Raw genomic sequence first — 19528 nt, 5'->3', positions numbered from 1 at the left:
GAATCACTGTATAGTGACTATATTCGTTGTACTTGTACTATGGAATATAAAATCATATTAGCATCACTGGCTGTAAGTTGTATGCAAAAAAGTCATGGTTGGCACAACTGATTTTTATTTAAGTCATTTAGAAGAGAACACATCGGATTCGTGGATTTTTTATATTGTCTTTTTATAATAAAACAGCATAGTAAACAAAATCTAAAAATATTAGGTATGTATTGACTTCAAACAATTTTAAATATATTTTTAGTGATTCTAAATATAACATTAGAAAAATTTGGTCAAAATTTGTAGTAAAATTAATGAATGTAAGAAAGAGTCCAATTGTACGAATGCAAATTGTGAATGTTTATGGTGTTGTTTTTCTAAATTATGCCGACACAGTGAAAGTAACTAAAATACTGAAAATTCAATATTATAGTGAAAAAACAAAGATGAAAAACTAAAACGATTTATAACAAATGTCACATTTACAAATAAATAAAAATATTTGTTACAAAAATTAAATGCCGAGTATAAATATGAAAATAATTCTATCGACAATACAATAGTTGTTTTTTGATACAATACATAATTATTTCATTTATAATTTCACTTATTGAGACGTCCGCAATCTTTTTTAAATCCTATTTTTCTCTACAAATAAATATGATTGTTTTAATGCGTAAATTTGTAGCTGTTATATTTTTAAACAAATTATAAATTTTTAATACAAGTTAATGTAAAAAATAATTTAATTATTTCTATCAATTGGTAAAATGCGGCATTGAAGATAAATATAAACGATATATGGCTACATAATGTACAAAATGAGAAGTGTATGTTGCATTGTCCTTTTTGTATTCTCAGTCCTACTGAAAAGGTAAAAGCAGACAAATTATCTTTACTGGTAATATTAGCTGATCGTCCGTTTACAATTTTATATTTAAAATTTTATGATTATAAGTAAAAATTTATTATCTTAATAAAAGAATTGTTATAACAGGTTCTAAAATGTATTAAGGATGGTAGGATAATGTTATAATGTATTGTAACGGCTCGTAAATTTGGAGATTAACAATTAGAGATTAATCGTTTTTAACGTTAATGTAAGATTTATTTGAAATACGATGTATGTACTTTTCTCAAGTTTCTTAGAAATTGTTCAGCGAAACGGGGAAGTGTTTTTTATATCCATTTTCTTATTGGAGATTTTCAAAATATACCTATTACATTTCTATTCTAGAGATTTGAGAAATAGTTCTTTAATGGTACCTCTTTATTTGAAATTATAAAGATTGGATAATGTTTTGATTGTTATTTTTGAATATAAAAATATTTTTTACTTAAAGATTTAATTATGTTACAATAAAAGTATTATTGTTCATGAAGGCTTTTTTGTATTAATGTAAATACATATATAATTAAATAACATTTAGATATATTAAATCAAAGAAAAAAAGTTTATTTCAAACTTTTTAGTTTTGGGATTTAGACATAGTCTTAGAATAGATTTGTAGTATAAAAATTAAAAATTCTCATGAATGATTGCAATTAACACCTTTAAGCTCTGCTAGAAATTTAAGTTTTCTAAGATAATGTTGAATATTACTCCCCGTTATTATGAAATAAAAAATACACCTTAAAATATATTATTATATATCGTTATGTCAAATCTTATATACCCACCATCAAATCATATCTCACAAAATTAAAGTGAATTTCGGAAGGAGAGTCGATATATCTGTATATATCCTAAAACACAAACGGCCCTATTTAACATTTTTAAAATTTTAGAGGGCTAACTTTAACCTTTTATTTTATTATGAAATCTATATCGTCAATTTTTCGAATAAGGTCAATTATAGCCCAAACACTTCCGAATTTAAAAAAGTGATTTTTTTAGCGATATGTTGTACTTCATATCATTCATTTAGCGTGTAAATGCGTTTTTCATAAATATCACCATTTTTATTAATTTTACGGATACCAAAGTCATCCTACTATTTTTTGGGTCGTCTTATGATTCGGTTTGTGTGCACTTATGTTTTTATTTGTTTTGTACTGATCCTTAAGATCATTAAAAAACAAATGTTTTTTTACTTGAGCTATCCTGCACTGAAAATAATCCATGTCTAAGATAAAAAAATTCTTTCGTAAAGCGAAATAGTTTAGTATGATGTGAAATAATTTATTTCAACTGTACTCAAAGTAAACGAGACAAGGGATACTCAAAAATGGTTTTTCAATTGTATATTCAGAAAATAGATATTTTTTATGCATCTATTGGCAAAAATTGTTATTTTCTGTTAATATGTATCTAACCACCTGGTTGACTCAAATTCAGCAGTATTGGGTCATTCGTCATGAATATATTATATTGATTAAAATTAAATATGATAACAAAATAAAACATTAATGACTGATTTTGAATTGCATAAAAATTTATTCAGAGTAAAAATACCCATTATAAATATTTTAAAATCTGTCAGACAGTCAACTTGGTATTTTCCTTCTCTTCCCAGCAAAAAAAGGCGTGCAAAAAAAGTAGTAAATGCATGGGTTCAGCTGATAATGTACTGGTTCATATTTAGGTGAAACATGCATGATTTTAACATTAGCGTGTCATTGGCGTGCATGGGTTCGTATTTGGAAAAATAGTTCGGCATTAAAATGAGTGCTTACAACCAATGAACATCCGATGATTCTCAAGCGAATTTTCATTGGTGCACTATATTTATTTTAAAATGCATTATTAAAGGTATTACGAATTAATTATTAATATTTAAATTAATATTTTAGCATGATATTGATAAAAATTAAATGTGATAACAAAATAAAACAAATTTTGAATTGCATTAAAATTCATTTGAAGTAAAAATACCCATTATAATTTAAAATCAGTCAGTCAACTTGGTTTTTTTCCTTCTCTTATTAAGTAAGATGTTAAAATGGACTTAATATTACTAATTTAACAAATATTAAATACAAAAATCTAATAAAACTAATGTTATTTTTAAATTTGTTGTATGAAATGCACGTTTCCTTTAAATTCTAAGAGTATACCAAATTATAGTGATATATTACAGTTCCTATAGTAGAGTTACATGAGTGAATTGGGTGCAATTTTTCATGCCTTCACTTATGAAAAATTTATTAGAATTTAGGCATGTATTTAGAACGCATTAAATTGAATACGTACTAAAGAAATCATGAAAATATCCCTTCTTCTTGAACAACTTCAAAATTTTTTTGCTGGGTTATTAAGTAAGATGTTAAAATGGACTTAATATTACTAATATTAACAAATAAAATATAAATCTGATAATATTAATGTTATTTTTAATATTTATTGTATAAAGGCGCGTTTCCTTTAAATCCGAAGATATAACCAAATTATAGTGAAATATGTATTATAATTCCTATGTGTATTAGAGTTATATGAGTGAATTGGGTGCAGTTGAAATGCCTAAATGCATTAAAAAAATCATGAAAATATCCCTTCTTCTTGAGCAACTTAACATTTTTTACTGGGTATTAGTTAAATGATCCATCCCTTGCATTTAAACACGCAAACGCTAATAAACAGTAAAAACTATCACAGAAGTAGCCAGCAAAAAAATGGCAATGTTTTCTACTTACTCAACAACTTCTCAATGACTACTACATATCGCCTGCATTACTTACAAGGATTCTAGTAATGACTTACAAATAATATATTATGGATTAAGAATTCTAGTAATGACTTACAAATAATATATTATGTAAGTACTTACTTTTTAGCCTTGACATATTGTTTGTTTTTAACGAAACTAATAATAGACGCAGTGGACATATCCTCGCGAGAATACCTCGAGGCCTCGTAGACAATTTTTGTCTCAGAAACAAACTACTTACTTAACTTCCTATTTGCAGGCGATCTTAGTAAGTGCTTACCTAACTCCCTATTAGTTGCTATCGTTGTGAGTAGTTTTTCAGTTTTTGCTGGGTAGTTTTTGAAGAAGTTCTGAGAACGAAATAGTTCTATTTAGGTAAATACAAAAAGAACACAATCGAAATTCGCTATAATAATAAAATAAAACTAAGCATAAATATTGATTTCTTTTATTTATTTTCAGAATTGAGAAAAGTTATCCTATATACAAATTCTGGCTTATTGTTTAATGGTTTTGTTTTAAAAGTTGACGTATTTAATTTATTGCAGTCGTAAAAATGATGACAGAAAAGATTAATTCTGCACATGGAAATATGATAATAAAGAGGTATGTTCCAATCGTTTTTAATATAATTGTCCCAGATTTTCATAATGATTGTTAAAGTCATGAAAAAATACTTTTATAAATTATCAAATTATATCTATTATTGTACACATCAAATAATTTACATTTTTGTTTAAATCTGGCCAGATAAAAAACTGCGTTCTGGAATGCTGTTTAATTTTTACTAATATAATCTTGATATTTCATAATTTGCAGTATAAACAAAGAACACCAACACCAACTTGTTACAAACATTGGAGATGACATGGGTTGGAAATCTAAACTTAAAATACCACCAAAAGACAATCGTTTCAAAACAAGTGTAAGTACAATAAATAAAATTTTTTGTGTATATACATTAGAGTGTCCCGAGGAACAGCCTTTTTAAGAATTTCATGTAGGAATACCTCTCAATCGTTGCGTATTAATGTACTAAACACGAGAAAAATAATAAAAAAATCGAATGGTCCTCAGTTCCCTACCAGCGATTGAAAATTCTGATCTCAGTATAATTTTTGAAAAATAAAATATCTCCGATTTTTTTGAAATGGTCCTCAAAAATTCCGCAATTTTGTGCTGATTGCGGGAAAAATAATCTTAAAATTTTTGTAGAGTATTTTTGGTCCACAAAATGATTTTTAGTGGGTTGGAGAGGCATGTTATTTTCACTTTTTATCGAAATAGGTGTCAAAGTTGTCGTAATTTTTAGCTTATACAGAAAAATATTTAAAAAGTAGTTTGGTATTTGGTTTGGTCCATTTCAGAATTTTTTGAAATTTATATGCCCTTTATAATGCACCTAAAGTCGTTTTGCGGACCAGCACTAACAAATATTGCAATTATTTTTCCCGCGATAAGCTCAAAATTACTGAATTTTCGAAAAGATTGCAGAACATTTTTTTTAATATTGTACTGAGATCAAGATTTTCAATCGCGGGTAAGGAACTGAGAACCTTTTAAAAAATTTTTTTTTTATTTTTCTCGTATTTAATACATTAAAACTCACTGTTTGAGAGGTATTCCTCCAAAAAAGTGGTCCACGGGACAGTCTAATATACATATTGTCCCTGTTTTGAATTTTAGTACTATGTGCATTTTTTTCGAATTTTTGTTGTTGCAATTTGTAGCTCTACTGGTTACTTATGTCTATAAAAGCATTTATCGATATCTTAATTGGTTTAGGATTTAGCAAAATCACCTATGTGATTTCCATATATTAAATGTTCCAACAAAAATTTCTGTCTTTCAAATTATATTGATTTAAACCATTAAACTACTATCTCATTAGGACCACGACTTTTAGTTCTTTATTTAGATTGTTTAGATTATGTTGTATACCAGTTTGCAAATGTATATATCGCTGATGATGTGGATATAATGCTAACATCCGTTGCATGTTATTATAATTGGTCAAATATAACTCTCAACGCCTCTAAATCCAAATTTCCAACGAAATTTAAGAATCTGTACATAAAATGGGAAGAAAATTTCAATATAAAAACTGTTTTCCAAAAACTCCTATGTGGAGATTTTTTAATTGCGCTCAAACGCGTTAAAAATTAAGCTATTTTTCAAAATACAAATTGTTTACATTAGTTAAGGAATCCGTCAATATACATATTTTTTTAAAGCAACGCGATATGTATGACAAAAATACAGCTTAATTGAACTGTTTTTTTTTTTTTGCTGAAAACTTTGTTAAAACCCACATAGTACTAATATTAAAAACAGGGCCGATATGTAGTAAATAATAGTTTGCAAATACAAATTTGTAAAATTATAACTCTGTCATGATAGTTCAATAATGCATGTTTTTTATTTAAAAAATGATTTTGTACGCATTTTTGCAATAATGTAAAATTGATAATTAACGTGTATAATTTCATATTATAAGATTAAAAATTTTCTTCACTAAATCAGCTTATAACACAGGTCCTATTTAGTACATTTTACAGAAAAGTACAAATTTTATAACTTAAGTTATAAAATTTTTGGTGGAAATGCCCATATCAGTTATAAAAGAATCTTTAAATTATGCCGTTGAATATTTTTTTAGGATTTTGTTATGGACTTGGGACTTAGGACATTTTCTCATAACCTTGATTCCTACATACAGTTCCTTTTTTAAGCTACTTTGATTTAACACAAATGTTTTGTTGTGTCCTACGTACGAGGTGTTTTAAATTTGTTTGTTAGTTAGTTAGTTTGAAAGGAGGATGTATATACATCAAATCCGAAGAAATACTCCTTAACCAGTGCCTCAGGTGGGAATCGAACCCACCACCTCCGGTCTACCAGAGTATAACACTAACAACTAACCTACCGGAGGCCAAAAATTTGTTAAGTGTCCATCTTAAATTTCTCATAGTCCCACAGAACACTGCATAAATACTCATCAATATATATATTGATGAGTATTTATATGTTAATTATGCAACAATCATGATTAAATTTTGAAAAAGTTACTTTTAAAAAACCATGAAATTATATAGTAAAGTATAGCGTATATCGCAATATTTATCTTAGCTCCCCTATAAGGTCCCCGTAAATAAAAAATTTAATGCTAATAAATGCCTTAAAAATATCCAAAATTCTTTTGTTAATTGTTATGAGTATCGGTTTATACCCCCTTAAGGAAACTTTTTTAATGCTTATGGCAGGATTAAAAATACTAGCATAGCGTTCAAATTCGACATAAACAAGTTTTATAGGAACAAAATGAAACAAGTTTTTTAGGAACAAAAATATCTCCACCAAGTTCTATGAGATTCGGTCCATAAATGATCATTGTTTTACTTTATTTTCAAAAATTTTATTCCGAGAGTTCTTACTCTTTAAAGGTTTTACATACATTTCGAAACTAGACGGTAATAGTGTACATTATTTCCTAAACGTTAATGTATAAATATTTCTTTTCAAATATCTAATTTTGATGAGTTTATCATAGCAATTTGCAAGGATTTTTTCTTTTCTATATAAATTATTTCCAACATAAGTTAAAATTTTCGAAAAAAAAAATTATCCTCATGATCTGGAGATATTTTTGCAGCTTTAACAGATGTTTTTTGTGAATATTAGATTTTTTGATTTCTGTCCTTACTGCGTCGATTTTGTTTAAAGTTAATCAATTAGCCACGTTAACCTTTTATATGGATATGTATTTATTTACCCACGGAAAAAAATAATTCATATCTGGAATGAATTTGGTAACGTCCCTATCAACGAAATTCTAAAAGATTATGTTCGAAAATTATCTTAAAATTCATGAAAATTTTAAAATTCTTTTGAATTTTTAACTTCGAAATTGTAAAATGTTATAAGTTGGCATAAAATAAAACAAAAATGGCACTTTTAGCGAATCCTTGCAATTTATAGATTATTTTAACAGCTTTTGAATTTTTTCAAAGAAAAATTCCAATTTCCGAAAATCTTTATGAAAACAAAGAAGCCTTATGCATTCCATATTTGACCAACAAAAACCGATTTAAATTTAGTGAAAAATGTTGAAAATGATTATTTCTTAATGTAACTTACGCCCTTTTGGGTATCAGAAAAAACAAATTCTCAAGGGCGTAAGTTTCAATCTCCGTAAATAAAACAAAAACTGCAAATTTTTCTTCAAATACTAATTTTTCAATATTAGTTTCTGAAAAATTTTGTTCAATGTAACTTAGGGCTTTTTGCATTTCATATGACGGTATGAACTTGCACATGATGTAAATTTTTATAATTTTTATTTTTTTTTTCTACGATATTCATAAAAAATTGCAAAAAAGTCCATTATCTACTAAACTGTTTCCATATTCAGTAGATATCAATCCTTTATTAGCTAATTTTGTATAAAAAACAAAAATTGAAATTAAAAAAAAAGCAAATTCTAAAACAATAAATCATCAGCAAACATAGTTGAACATTCCCAAATTTCATAAACTCCCCCAAATTTCGCGAACATATCATCGATTTTAATCTAAAAATCATAATGAAATAAAAAATTTTCCGAAGAAAATTCCACACATTTTTAACAAAAAGATAAATACACATAAATAAAATTTGAATTATTTTAAGTCAAGGCTTCTAGATTTTGTTTAAAAAAATAAATATAAAAAAATTCACACCATTTAGGAACTTGCTCATGGTGTAATAAGCATGATTTAAAAATATAGAAGGATGTTTCAATATAAATTTGTTGACAAGAAAGGAGATGTTTGAAGTCTATTATTTGTGTAAATATTCAAAAGAGCGTTGCCATATTAAGAAAAAGTGTAAAATACCTTGAGAAATTTTTAAACACATATGTGTAATTCATAAATGATGTACAACGATATATATACATAAGTGGGTGTTGAATTTGAATCTTATTTGCGTTTCTATTGACGCGAACATTCTTCTCATTATTTTTTAAATCTTGCCTGGAAAAATGTAGGGAACATACTAAGGGTTCACCTGGCAAATCGTTTTTTTTTTAATGCTGTTAATTTATTCAAAAATATATATAATTTGTACTTAAAATAAACAAAAAGTTTTAGATGAGTATTATATACATAGTCCCCAGACGGGCATCTCAAGTATACTTAATATCAATTTAATATATTTTTTCGATAATGATATGATCAATAATATTATATTAATAATATAATTTTAATTTAATTATTATGTAATGAAAATTATTTTTAAAAACATTACTTTTTTATCAATTTGCCTTAATCCTGGCAAATCGTCTTCTTCGATATTGCACACCTTTCAAATGGAAATATTACGAATAAACTTCAACCAAAAATCTAACATACGTACCTTTAACCATTCTTTGCGTATATGTATACGGTATAGTTGGTATTTTAAAGAAATGTATATTTGAAACGCTTGAATGGTGTTTTTTGCTTTCGCAGTTCGGAAAAAGACAGCTCATTTTTATAAAAATATTTTTTAGTAAAGTAAATTGATATATATGTAGTGATCATTTCGGAATTCAAAACAACAAGTCTGCCATACAAAGCGATCAATAGTAAAATTACTTAAAAATTCTTTCCATCTTTTACGATTCTATTAATACAGCGTTAGGGATAGACGTAAATCTCGAATTATTTATATTTAAATATTACCTCGTAAATGGTTACTATAAGTGTTTGCACGTAGTGCGTTGTCGTAGACGAAATGAAAAAATAATGATTTACAAACATTCTAATTAGTAGCGGTTCTATTACAGATTGATAAACTAACTAGTTCCTACATCATTTGGGTTCATTACGATTCCATGTTGGAATGTAGCTATTTTTAGTTGGTCTATATCTTTCCCTCGTAGGAGATGAATTAATACTATTTACAGGACCGGTTAATATCCAACCAAATACGGTTTTTTGAGCCAATAATGATCCGAGTACCTTTTTTCTAATTCCGGGTAAAATAAGCTGGGGGTATACATCAGCTCCTAATAATATTTCTACAGGTCTGCTTCCGAAAGGATTCGTCGGCATTGACCGATACCGAAGGCAAATTTCCCGAAAAGCTTGACAAAATAGAAGCAGAAGTATTTATCAAATTACAAGTCTTCGTCGAAATGGCCGAAAATTCCTCATTTACGCCCGAAAACTTCGCTGTTTCGGAAATGGTGGGCAGCTTTAATCTTTTCATCAACTTTTCAGAAATAATAGTACATTCTGAAGCAGGGTCAATTAAAGCTCTAACTTGATATCTACATCCATTGTGTATCAAGTCGACAGTTGCTGTACCCAATAGAACAGAATGATTCCTACGAATATGGAATACTTGTCGTTCAGTAACGGAATGTCTTCCAGCTGTTGTACCTGACAAAGTGGGCAGATGGTCATTAGGAGTTGGATTAGTGGGTCGTAGAACCACACTAGAATTGTCATCTAATGAAGTAGGAGGTACATTGCTAGTCACTGTACCCAAAGGAGTAGAATCATTTTGACTAGTATGAAATACTTGTCGTTCAACTATAGTGCCTGACGTAGTCGGTCTTTCTACTAATGCAGTTGACGTGTTAGTAGGTCGTTGGTCATTAGGAGTGTGATTGTATGGTCGTAAAACCAAAGAAGAGTTGTCATTTAATGACTCAGGAAGTGCATTTCTAGAGTTTTGCGAAGCTGAAGAATCCCGAAGTAGTGAAGTATGGTGCCGCTTATTACAAATAGAACAACGATGTTCACTTAAACAATCATTAAATTCATGTGAGTTAGCTAGACAATTTATGCAGCAATGAAATTTTTTAACCGTTCTAACTCTCTCAGGAATAGACATTCTATCAAACTGACGGCAAAAACGAAGTAAATGACCCGGTTTTCTACATAAAACACAAGCATTCGTAGGACCTGTATTCGAAACATGTGTCTTTTCCTTGCGTTCAATGCCTTTCTTATCAGTGTTGGAACTCATAAGATCGCGTATGCAATCTAACGTTTGGATTCTTTCGGTCAAAAACATGTCCAAATCTTTCCATAAAGATAAGGCAGTTTTGTCCTTAACACTTTGTTCCCATAGAGTCACTGTCTGAGAGGGCAGTCTTTGAATACAAATAAAAACGATAATTGGATCCCAATTTTGAGTGGGAATCTCATATATCGACATAGCAGTCAAAAATCCATTGATTCCGCGCTGTAACCTTTTCAAAGAGGAACTAGTCTCTTCTGTTATTGTCTCTAAACCAAACAAACACTTTAACTGATTATTAACTAGCATTCGAGGATTTTCGTACGTATTTTTCAAACTTTTCCACGCTATATCAAACCCGGACATTTAGACACAATTTCTCTCGCTTCGTTATCTGTTCTTTTTACTAAATAACATAATCGCTCGATATTACTAAGCCGACTGTTATTAATATATAAGGCAGTAAAAAGATCCCTAAATGTAGGCCATGAGAGATAATCGCCGTTGAAGATGTCCGTATCACATGGCGGAAGAGGTAAATTATGACTAACATTATCAAAATTTGAATCATTGTTTGGATGATGGGAAACTTTAGGCTTAGTCTTTGCTTCCAATTCATCAATCTTAATTTTTATCGACTTTGAACATCGCGCATAAACATTAAGGGTACTCTGGAATTTACTTTCAGCCACTTGAATATCTTCTGGCTCAGCGTCTTCAGAAGATTCAAGATCGTCTAAACACTTATCGAAAATAATTTTCACCTTTTCCCAACACATCTTCAATTCACTTTCCAAAACTTCGAAGTAGTACACGTGATGTTCTTCCTCGCGTATATTATTAAAGTTTGCCTCAAATTTTATAACGGCGTCTGAAGCACGAGTGAAACGTTCGAGGGCTGTCAAAGGCATTTTTCACAATTTTAAGATTGGATTAATTCAGTAAAACAGTATAAAAATGGAAGCAGCGTTCAAATTCACAAAAAATTCGAATTTGTATTATAAATATCTAAACTAACTATTTTAAGTCAAATCGACCGACCGTAGGGTAACTAACAATAAATTAGTAAAAGGAGGAAGAAGAAGAATTTTATCTTTCACAACACAATTACTAATATTAAATTTTTGTGAACAAACCTTGCATTAAATGCAGTCACTAATTATTTTGATCACTATTTACACCAAAATAATTTTCATAAAATTTAATTATTGAATAATAATAATTTATTTATTTAAGTATTTGCCGAAAAAATGCAAATTTTAATTATCAATTATGGCTGTTGTCCAATGTAAACAAACGCAGCCTTGATTATAAAAGTACCGATCACTATCTGTCAACAGGTACTGTATAAAATATAATCGCGCAAGGATGTATTAAAATAGGGATTAAAATTAATTCACAATAAATTATTGGCAGTAAAATTAATTTCCTTTTTCGACAATAGACACTTGTTGTTTTCTTTTGTTTTTTCTTTATAACACACAAGTATTTACATCCATATGTATGTATTTATGTATGTTTATGTACTTTTCCTTTTGACACAATCACTTTTATATCAATTTACTAACCATTTAAAAAAAAACAATCTTAAAAATTCTCCAAACAAAAGGGCACTTAAAATTCCTTGGCAAGGGGTCTTCCTTTCATATGCTGGAGGATGAACTTCTTCGTGTTTTATCCGCTTGATTAAGATCAAGATGTGTAGATTATCCTCGATTCGAAGCAACAATTTTATTAATCCGGTTCGAAGCGACCAATGTTTCGACGTCAATCCGATTTGGTTCAGTGTAAATGCACAAAAAGAATAAAACACAAAGAATTATTAGTTTTATAAAAGGAGAAGATTTGTCTTCCTTTATTTATATATTACCTTAAGCATGTATGCACAACAAGAAGTGCTCTTTAAGGCTTCTATATGACGAATGATAAACAACTACTTATTTCTAAGTATGGAGGCTAACAAAGTTTAAATACAGTTAGCGGTTTACTCGTTGAATTAGTAATAGTTTTCCATCAAAGATGTAAACTAAAGTAGTAAATCATTAGGATTTACACTTAGAGGAAAAATACCGCAAATAATCGATTTGTACTTAAACACATGGTATAAAGAAAACAAGGTAATTACGTTCTCTCTCAATGAAAAGTTTTTTGACGTAAATAAGAATTATTGAAATTTATTTTTTGGAAACAAATAAAGAAAAACGTTGCCACACATGTAGTAGGGGAAATCATATTTAGGAAATTAGAAATAAAAAAAGTGTATTTTTCTACTAGATACATTTATACATACATATGTTTGTATGTCCAGTAATACTGGAATTTTGTAAATACATATGCATGTATATACAGTGTCTCTCATAAGTATTCGAATTTAGGTATAATATGAAAAGAAACCAAATTTTGTGTGCAAAATTAATAACTTAATTTGTTAAATTGTCTAGACAGTCCTTAGCTTTGATATCACGCTTTTTAAAACTTTAAAAAATCACATTTCTTAAATTAATTTAGCTTTATTTAAAAAAAGTCCATAAAATTACCTCACAAAAGTATACGAATTTTCCTGTATTTCATATTTGACTATATTTTACGAAACACAAAAATTAGAATCGAATGTTTTTTTTGCTAAAAATTGTTTTAAGGGGTAACTATCAACCGAATGGATATATTTTTGGCCCATTTGGTCCACAATTTTGGAGCATTTATTGGAATCATTCTTCTATCGCTAATTCAATTTATTGGAACTCAAGTCCATTTTTATAATACCAGGGTCAAAAATTTTCGGGGAAACTTGTCTTCTATATATTGTTTTAGATATCAGCTGTTATACATTTTAAGTTTTCAATATATTGTGGAAGTGTACAACTCCAAAGCATGCCTCGAAGAAACGCCATTCAATATAGTGGAATCATTCTTTTTATAACCATTGGTCTCTAGGCTGAATGTCACCATATCATTATGGTCTAACTCAAAAATATTGATTTCTGTTTAAATATTATCTACTATGATCAAAATAAACCCAAAATTTTGGACATACAGCGTTTTTGTAATGGGTAACATAATCGTGAATGTTATGAGTAGTAAAAACTGAAATCTACTGTATAGGATGACATTTTGTTAAGGCATGTTTTGGAGTTGTATACCACTACGATGTCTTGAAAATTTAAAATATATTAGTGCTAATATCTACAATAATATATACTAGCCAACTTTGTCGGAAAATATCGATCCTAGTGGTACGAAAAGGGACTTAAGATCCAGATAATTCAATTAGAAACAGAAGAACGATACCAAAAATATATCTTGGAATGTTTAAGTACAGGTCCTTATAACAAAAATTATTATTTTTAGATACCTCAAGGAATCTATTAAATCCCAATATTAAATTTTGGTTTTATCTCTGGAAAAAGAGAAAAAAATGGCAAATATGGTCAAAAATCGTCATTTTAATGATATTATATGAAAAGATGGTACAAATGCCCCAAAATTGTGGGCCAAATGGGCCAAAAATATATCCTTTCGGTTGATAGTAACCCCTTGAAATAATTTTAAGCAAAAAGACCATTCGATTCTAATTTTTGTGTTTCGTAAAATATGGTCAAATATGAAATACAGGAAAAATTCGAATACTTTTGTGAAGTAATTTTATGGACTTTTTTTAAAAAAAAGTTAAATTTATTTAAGTAAATGTAAATTATCTAAATTATAAGGAGTGTGATATTAAACCTTAGGACTCTCTAGACAATATGTCAAATTTAATTATTAATTTTACACACAATAAATATTATTAAATTATGTTTCTTTTAAAAGTACACCTAAATTCGAATACTTATGTGAGACACTGTAAATATATTTTAATAATTGTTTTATTGTGGGCTTATATTTTTACATAAACTAACATTTTTACAGAAAGAATCAAGTTAATCAACCATACATTCGCTAGAATATTCAACGCAGAGGTATCATTTGCAATGGTTTTTAAAGCCGAATCCAATGATCTATTAATCATAAATAACCGTCTCCTCATAACAAAAAACATTCAAATTATACTCATATTGTATATTTTTTTAAGAAAAACTGTACAATTTTAAAAAATACTAAAAAGTGTATTTTTTGTATCTACTCATCGGCCATCGATAGACTCAAAACATTTTGGGAACCATCATAAAACAAAAATATTTTTGAAGCTGAATATAACTTTTAAATTAATCATTTAAAATTGTGTGCACTAACGATATTTTCATAAAAACGGTCCAGCTCATAAACGGACCACACTAAACCCAAAATATTTGGGGTAATATATCATATGACAATTTATATTTTGAGAAGAGTAACTCAAGCAGCATTGTTGTGAGTCGGTGTATAAACCATAAATTCTTTTGAATAGAAGTCGACATCTAGAGGTATTTGATTGGCATGTGTCCATAAGTTGTCCTAAAGTTAAACCGAATGTCCTATATGGAAACAGAATTTGATTAATTTCACAGAACAAGTTCTTGTTGAATTTTATCTTAATACCACGATTTATTGGCATTAAACCCCTAAATAACACCTATTGCAGTTGTTTACGTTGAATTTTGTCGCTATACTCGCATTTTTAAATCTGTTTTGTCTAAATACATTAATTTAACTTAAAGAGATCATCATCAGATTTTCACAAATCAGCATAGAACAAATGACACAGGAAGACATCTTCATTAGAACGTTACTGCCGCTCGAAGATTCATATAATTTTCTTACTTGGACATGTTTGACAGCGCAAGATATGTTCATCCGAGAAATGTGAGAACTGTGAAGAATCTTACCGGACACATATTTAATACGTTGGTACTAAAACAAAATACCAGCAGAACACAACACTCATAAGAAACTTCTGCAATTGGACACAAAGATGAAATTATGTTTCAGGGAGAATGGCCCGCACTACTTACAAGCAAACTTTAAATCAACGAGGTCCGGTCGCAAGGACCTTTTAACATTTTAATTATTTTCTTTGCTATTAGAATTTTATGTTAAATAATATTTTAATTTAGTTTGAAAAATATTTTCCATTTTATATTTTTAAATTGAAAAAAATAAAAAGTAAACAAAAAACTCGGATTTATAAAATAAATACGGTAGCATAGAAAATAATAAATCGTCAGAATTTTAATATGGCTACGAAATGAGAGAACGGTTATACCTTTATTTTTTCTACTATGATTTATACCATGATAATGAGAGCTTTTGGGCAAAAACAACCACAACAAACACAATATTTTTGGAAAGACAATTTTTGCGTATTTCACAATATTACCTATAAAACCGCAGTTACATTTAAATTGTAGTCATAGCAGGATCACGTCTTATTGCTGCTTCATCTGAATTTCTTCATTTGGAACCCTCTTATCAGCATTTTCATTCATAATTTTTGGTTTGAAATTTTTTCGATTGAAAACACAAATTTAATTTAATAAAAATAAATAAATTATTGTTATGTCAAAAATAATTTAAATAAACAAATAAAAATAAGCTGCCTTGACGATTTCACCTTACTTAGTGTATCCTGAACTTATTCTTAAATATTATTAACTTTAGTCAATGAAAGCATAACATTTCATAACATTTACGCTGAAACTTTTTTCTGTGCATTTATTAGTATTTGATATGTGATTTTTATTGCAGGATGTCACTGACACTCGTGGAAATGAGTTTGAAGAATTCTGTTTAAAGCGTGAACTCTTAATGGGAATCTTTGAAAAGGGATGGGAACGACCATCACCCATTCAGGAAGCAGCAATTCCAATAGCATTAAGTGGAAAAGATGTTTTGGCGAGAGCCAAAAATGGAACCGGAAAGACGGGAGCATATTGTATACCCGTCTTGGAGCAGATTGATCCATCTAAGGATTATATACAAGCCTTAATAATGGTTCCGACAAGAGAACTTGCTTTGCAAACATCGCAAATTTGTATCGAACTGGCAAAACATCTTGATATTCGAGTAATGGTTACAACTGGTGGTACGATTCTAAAGGATGATATACTGCGTATATATCAAAAAGGTAGGTACAAAACTCAGAGGTAGGAGGGGGAGTATATTTTATAGTTGCATAAATACTTGTCTTTTTTACACATTAGTTCAACTTATTATTGCGACTCCTGGACGTATTCTTGACTTGATGGATAAAAAGGTTGCGGATATGTCTCATTGCAAGATACTTGTATTAGATGAAGCCGATAAACTCTTATCACTTGATTTTCAAGGCATGCTGGATCATGTTATTTTAAAATTACCCAAGGATCCTCAGATTCTTCTATTTTCTGCAACTTTTCCATTGACTGTCAAAAACTTTATGGAGAAACATTTGCGTGAACCGTACGAAATAAATTTAATGGAGGAACTAACATTGAAGGGTGTCACGCAATACTATGCATTTGTTCAAGAACGCCAAAAAGTACATTGCTTAAACACCCTGTTTTCTAAACTGCAGATAAATCAATCTATCATCTTTTGTAATTCGACGCAACGCGTAGAACTACTAGCAAAGAAAATTACCGAGCTAGGCTATTGTTGTTATTATATTCACGCAAAAATGGCTCAAGCTCATAGAAATCGCGTATTTCATGATTTTCGACAGGGCTTGTGTCGAAATCTTGTCTGCTCTGATTTGTTCACTCGTGGTATAGATGTTCAGGCAGTCAATGTTGTCATCAATTTCGACTTTCCACGGATGGCCGAAACCTATTTGCATCGTATTGGTCGTTCCGGTCGATTTGGTCATTTAGGTATGTATGTCTGGAACATACACAAACACCCCAAGCTTTCTACTAACTGTAAATAATTTGCATTTTTTTACAGGTATTGCAATCAATTTAATAACATACGAGGATAGGTTTGATTTACATCGAATTGAAAAAGAACTTGGAACTGAAATCAAGCCTATACCTAAGGTGATTGACCCAGCTTTGTATGTGGCCAATATAGCTCTTAATTCCGGAGAATCTAGTAATAATGATCTTAATAATTCATGTACCGAAGAAGGAAATGTTAGCAAATAATATGCTATTGTCAAAAAATTATACATAAAATTCTAAAAGGAAAAATTATTGAATTTTGAATTTTCATTTTTGTAAGATTCTTTTTATTATATATCTTTTTTTTTTTAATAAAAACAAATTCTGTACAGTTTTATAGACCTGTATTTGATTTAAAAAAAAATATCAAGTCACCTGAAATAAAAAACAAAACGCCCGAAATTTCGTTAAACCTCCGAATTGTATTTATTATTTATTTATCATGTTTTAGAAAATAATCCTTAGCTATAGGCGTGCAGATACATTTCTTAATAAAGGAATCGAGTATTTGTATACGTATTCTATTTAAATTTAATTATGAAATTGACAAAGGTTGAGATTACCAAAATCGAAGACTTGATTTTAACAAACGTTATTACCTTCAAAACTATATCAGTATTTCCCAAAATAACTTTAGCTGATTTTATCTAAAATTTTTAATTTTTTTAATTTTATCTAATTATACAAGGAGACATCATTTGTGTTAATTTGTGAATTTGAAAAGTGAAATCCAATTGCCAGATTTCACACAATTTTTTTTTTCAACTTTTGTCCTTTCATTTTTAAAATGAGGTTATAAATGTCAAAGCTAAATTAAAAATAATCAAATTTATTTGAATATTCCTGGTTTGTGCTCAAAACAAAAATACAAAAAATTATAGTCGGGCGAGGCCGCCATATGATACCCTACACCAGTTAGGAATATTAAATGTGATTTATTTTTCATAATAAAGTATTTATCTTCAATATAATCTTGTTTCCGATACATTTAAGCAATTTATATCCGAAAAACAAATTTTCTGAAAGAGGGAAAGAGGCTTGGGGCAAATATGGACATTTTCAATAGGCTTCGTCCTTGAGCCAAAGGACGAAATTTGGTACAAAATGCGCTTGTACCAAATTTCATCCAATTATATTAAAAATCCTTAAGCTTAATAGACTCAGAAAATGATTCTAAGCCGATTGGTATACTTTAAGGTTTACCCTCCCCACTAAAGTAGGGTATAAAAACTGAAACATGTTAAGGTTAAGTTAAATATAAAATTTAAGATTGTTATAAAATTTTTTATACATATACTAGCTGTATCCAGTGTGCTTTGCTACTCTTAAAACTATATAAATAAATCAAGAAAGAGTTCAATATTCGCCTTTGGCGAATCTTATATACCCTTCACCATAGTGTTTTTAAAATAACTATAATTTTATAACATTTAAATTTATTTTATATTTTCCAACTCTACCGTTACTTTAGCAATAACAAAACATAAAACAACAACCAACGCCAAAAAACAACAACGAAACAAAACACACAAAAAATCAACAAAATACGCAAAGCAAAAAAACCAACATACACCCACACATACGCTTTTTCAATAAGCAATGTTGTTGTTGTTTTTTTTTCAAAGCATGCACTAACATTCTCATTTGATGAAATTTTCAGAGGTTGCCTCGGATTATGGCTCATATCTCCGTTATTTATGAATGAATTTTGCTGATTTGAAATAGGAAACTTCTCGAAAAAACGTCCGGCAGAATTATTGAAGATTTGGATCCCGAAGATATCTGAGGTCTTCCCAAAATTGATTTCAACAGACACAGTTGGACGGACAGACAGATGGATATGTTTTAATCGACTCCGCTATCTATAAGGATCCAGAATATACATATATATAGTTGATCACAAAAATAAGTATACAGAAATACTGACGATTGGTTTTATTTAAAAAAGATATAATTTTTTCAAAAAACAAACACATTTATTTATTAAAGTTTTTGAGTTCTCATTTAAGCTGAAGTTAAAAAGGTACAAAATTTACGTCACAAAAGTAAGTATACGGATCATTTCAG

The 19528-nt window shown here is 28.9% G+C and overlaps 1 protein-coding gene across 3 annotated transcripts; it reads left to right on the top strand.

The window, feature by feature from the left end:
* On the top strand, nt 1–17881 carry LOC119607437 (ATP-dependent RNA helicase me31b). Of its 3 annotated transcripts, none has more exons than XM_037961326.1 (6): nt 1–214; nt 4101–4244; nt 4458–4563; nt 16290–16668; nt 16745–17392; nt 17466–17881. In XM_037961326.1, exons 2-6 carry the CDS (start codon nt 4195–4197, stop codon nt 17663–17665), a joined length of 1383 nt encoding a protein of 460 aa, XP_037817254.1. In that variant the 5' UTR covers nt 1–214; nt 4101–4194; the 3' UTR covers nt 17666–17881. The 3 variants fall into 3 exon arrangements, with proteins under 3 accessions (XP_037817254.1, XP_037817256.1, XP_037817255.1); XM_037961328.1 differs by having other exon boundaries at nt 115–214; nt 4187–4244; XM_037961327.1 differs by lacking the exon at nt 1–214 and adding an exon at nt 3898–4013.
* The last annotated feature ends 1647 nt before the right edge of the window (nt 17882–19528 follow it).

Source organism: Lucilia sericata, unplaced genomic scaffold (assembly GCF_015586225.1).
Source record: "Lucilia sericata isolate MDLA Ls3-8-SP2 unplaced genomic scaffold, ASM1558622v1 Contig000695F_arrow, whole genome shotgun sequence".
NCBI classification, from domain to species: Eukaryota; Metazoa; Arthropoda; class Insecta; order Diptera; family Calliphoridae; genus Lucilia; species Lucilia sericata.
Note: the sequence above shows the minus strand (reverse complement) of the source record. Positions and strands in the feature narration are given on the sequence as shown.